At 34.9% G+C, this 4,081-nt stretch overlaps 1 protein-coding gene across 1 annotated transcript; it reads right to left on the minus strand.

Moving 5' to 3' along the window:
- Positions 1-985: 985 nt before the first annotated feature.
- LOC145105333 (uncharacterized) lies at positions 986-3,325 on the minus strand. Its single transcript, XM_079042454.1, has 4 exons — positions 3,029-3,325; positions 2,781-2,953; positions 1,557-2,128; positions 986-1,344 (listed from the first exon to the last, which is right to left on the minus strand). Exons 1-4 carry the CDS (start codon positions 3,323-3,325, stop codon positions 986-988), a joined length of 1,401 nt encoding a protein of 466 aa, XP_078898580.1.
- Between the last annotated feature and the right edge of the window lie 756 nt (positions 3,326-4,081).

Genomic DNA, 4,081 nt, shown 5'->3' on the forward strand with positions numbered 1-4,081 from the left:
CGAGAAAGTTTTGTCTGGGTAAGAAAATCCTGACTGAAGAAATCATGTTGGTTGATTGTACATCTGACTGAATGTGCTGACTGATGAAAAATAACCATTTTACCCTGTTGTTGTATATAGTGATAGATGACGTTACTGAATAATTATAAAAACATACAGATTGTCATAGAAATTGTAAATTACACATAAGTCATTTAGAAATCCAAATAAAAATTCTCATACAAAATGTAAATTAAACATAAATCATTTAATATCCAAATAAAAACATAATGAAATTTAAAATAACATAATAATTTAACGTAAAGTAGGTGAAAGTAGTTGATTTGCAATCCGATCATGCAAAACACGCATATATTGAATGGCTTCTGGACCCTATTATTTGTCTTGTATGCTTTCTCTATCAATTCCCCCACTAGGGATGTCAAAAAGTCTTGTGGGACCCCGTTCCCGTGGGGGGCCCATCCCGTTTGGGGGTATTTACTAAAAACATTGTGGGCGGGGACGGGGGCGGGAGCAAGGTTAACCCCCGTTTCAATTTTGGGGGCGGGGGCGGGGGTGGGCAATACTGTCCCGAAACCCCCATGGGGACCCTGTTAATAAATTATACATATATTTACATATATTAATTATATAAATATAATAAATAATAACATGATTTTGAGCTTCCAAAATTCAACAAAAACATGTTTTTAAGTTGTTAGTATAATGTTTTTAAGTTGCTATAACTTTTTATTTTTAATATGTAAAATTCAGCTATAAATAACTTTTTGTTACCTAAAAAAAATTTCTTCTAGCCCAAACAATAGCTTCTTTTAGCCCAAAAAATGAAGCCTAAAATCAATCGGGGGCGGGGGAATAAGGGTGATTTCGGGGGCGGGGGCGGCGGTTGGAAAGCTGGTCATTTCGGGGGTGGGGTCGGGGACGGGGGAACGGGGAAATTTTGGGGGCGGGGGCGGGGGATGCACTCCCCGTCCCGTTGACATCCCTATCCCCCACCTTGTACGTTAGGAGTAACCATAGTGTTCTCCTCAAAATTTGTAAACAAGTCATCTTGTATATTGTATTTTCTTATAAAATTATGGACCGCGACACAAGCAATGAATATGTCTCTTTGCACTGTAAAATGATAAGAAGCCATTTGTTTTAAGATTGGGAATCTCGCCTTCAATACACCATAAGCACGCTCAATAACATTTCTAAGTTGTGCACGAGCATAATTGAACCTTTCTTCTCTAGTTAAAGGTCTGCCTCTTCGAAAATCGGCTAACCAATACCTAGTATTGCGGTATGGAGCCATAAACCCACGAGTGTTTGTATATGCGGCATCACAAAGGTAATATTTATCTACAAATGAGTGTGACACATATTATATAAAGAAGATAGATAATAAAAGTTATATAATTATTACAAACTTGGTGGAGGAAATGGAAATCTAGAAGTCGAATTGAATGCAACTTCTTTCAAAACTCTTGAATCATGTGCTATACCCTCCCATCCGGCCCAAACAAAGGTGAATATCATATCAAAATCACAAATTCCTATTACATTTTGAAAACATTCTCCTTTTCTTCTTCCCCTATAACGAGTTTGTTGATCAACGGGTACAATCGCATGTACAAGAGTTCCATCTAATGCACCTATTGCTCCAGAAAAAATCTCTTTTAACCGCCTATGTTGTTCCGAGTTATATCTTGTTGGATTAGCAGCTGTTGGTACTATAATTTCTTTTGCAAAACACATCATTGCAGTTAGGACCTCGTGAAAACATTGATGAATTGTTTGTGTGGAGTGATGAAATCTTCCCTTAACCGCGCGAAAACGCTCATTATGTCCTATAACATGTAAGAACATAGCCATCTTCTGTTCAATGTTCATTGTCCTACTAGCTTGCAACCAATTTTTTTGGGTAAAATGATTGCATAATAACGCAAATGCCTTTTGTGTAAGACGCATCATATCGTAACATTGTATAGGGTCTCTGTACATCAAATCTTGCGTATACGCATACCCGCTTGAATTGTTATCTCTAATTCTATGAATTCTGATTAGCCTGCGCCGGTTTAACCTCAACCAATAAATCACAAGTAAAAGAAAAGCTGCAACTTCATCATCAGAAACCATACTTGACCTGTTACAAACAATTAGGTAACGTGCTAAATTAAAAAAAAAAATCATGCACCAAAAAAACTAGTGAACATCATCCAAAGTAATATAACAAAAAACTAGTAACTTAAAAAAGTCATACTTAATATCCAATAACATATCATCCAAAGTAACAAAAGTCATATAACAAAAAACTAGTAAACATCATCCAAAGTAACATCCAAAAAAGTCACCAAACATATCATCCAAACGTCATGCAAATAACAAAAAGCCATGCAACAAAAAACTAGTAAACATCATCAAAGGTAACCATACTTCCTACCCGCAGCCATCACCCACGACTCACAACTAGTATGCGAAAGTGGTAACCAAACTTTCCTAACATCGGCACTTTCACCAAATAGAAAAAGAGCGGTCTTGTGTCTTTCATCTTCTTCTCCCCATTCCATTTTGTTCAATTTCTCCATACATGCATCAACATCCTTATTCATTTCACTATTTTCAATTCTTTCGTTTTTTCCACTAATGACCTTGCAAGCTTGACAATCTTCTCCTCAACTTCTAATGCCATTGCATCTCTTTTTTTTCCACCAACTCTTTTGTTTCCACCAACTTCATTATTTTTTGAACGCCCCGAAGATTCTTCACTTGCACCTACATGTTTTGTTGAGGTTTACATTGGAACATCATCATCAAAATCATGGGCACTAAATTCTTCTACAGGACGAGGGAGTGTAGAAGATGGCCCCCAACTTTGAAAGCCGGTTGAGGTCGAGCCTTCAAATAGTTGGGTGCAAAGATCAGGGAACAGCAGGGGTTTAGTTTTCAATGGCAACACGAACTTGTTCAACTGTTTACAATTTTTATAAATATTAGTATTTGTTATAAAAATAATCATACTAGTATTTTTTATAAAAAATATTACCTTCCCCTCTTCCTTCCATTGTTCATCGGTCAGATTAAATTTATTTTTTATAGGATCATATATATTTCCGGTTTTGTTTTTCAGTTTCACCCAAGCAACATATTTTGATTTGTAGTAGTCAAAGTGGTTTCTCATTTGCTTCTGATCAACCTCTTTACCGTGTTCGTTTATCAATTTTTCGCGTATTGTCTTCCATGAACTTGCCTTAAGCCCAGAACCCTCACGACCATTAGTGGTTAGTTCATGTATACATGCATCAAGAAACGTTTTGTCCTCACTCTCGTTCCAAACCAACATCATAAAACATTAATAATTAAAGTAATTTATCATAACTTTTATCAAGATACATAAATCAATTTTATACCAATATTCAAGTAATTCAAATCATGACAAAGGTATAAACCAACATCCTAAAACATAAATATTTAAACTAGTTTATCATAACTTTTATCAAGATGAAGATAAACACCGAAATTGCTTCCAATTCACAAAAAAATAACAAGCTAACAATTAAGGTCAGTTGTATCAACATATACCTAAACAATTTCATAACATTTGGATTTTGATTTCATAATAAAATAAACATAATTTCTGATTTTATAGCTTATAAACAAAAAAGAACTTCAAATTTCATATCATATACACAAAGAACTTCAAATTTCAAATTTTATACACAAAGAACTGCAAAAAAGAACTTCTAATTCTCATACATTTTCAGTATTCATAATATTAGAACAAAAATATATTTTGATTTCATATCTTATACACAAAGAACTTCAAATTTCATAACACCAAAGCATAAAATATGATGATAGAATCCCATTAACAGAACAATAGAATCTCATTCCTTCATAACACCAAAGCATAAATGGATACTGATTTTATAGGTTATACATACATATTTTCTGATTTAATAAATCATTAACAGAACAATAGAAGAATGGCTTTACCTGTTTGATGATCTTCTGTCCGACTGGCGAGATGGGGCGATATGGCGGCTAGATGGTGGCGACCGGGGATGAGGCAATATCTGGTTGTCGATGAGGCAATATC

Source organism: Lactuca virosa, chromosome 4 (genome assembly GCF_052849685.1).
Source record: "Lactuca virosa cultivar CGN04683 chromosome 4, Lactuca_virosa_CGN04683_v6, whole genome shotgun sequence".
Lineage (NCBI taxonomy): Eukaryota > Viridiplantae > Streptophyta > Magnoliopsida > Asterales > Asteraceae > Lactuca > Lactuca virosa.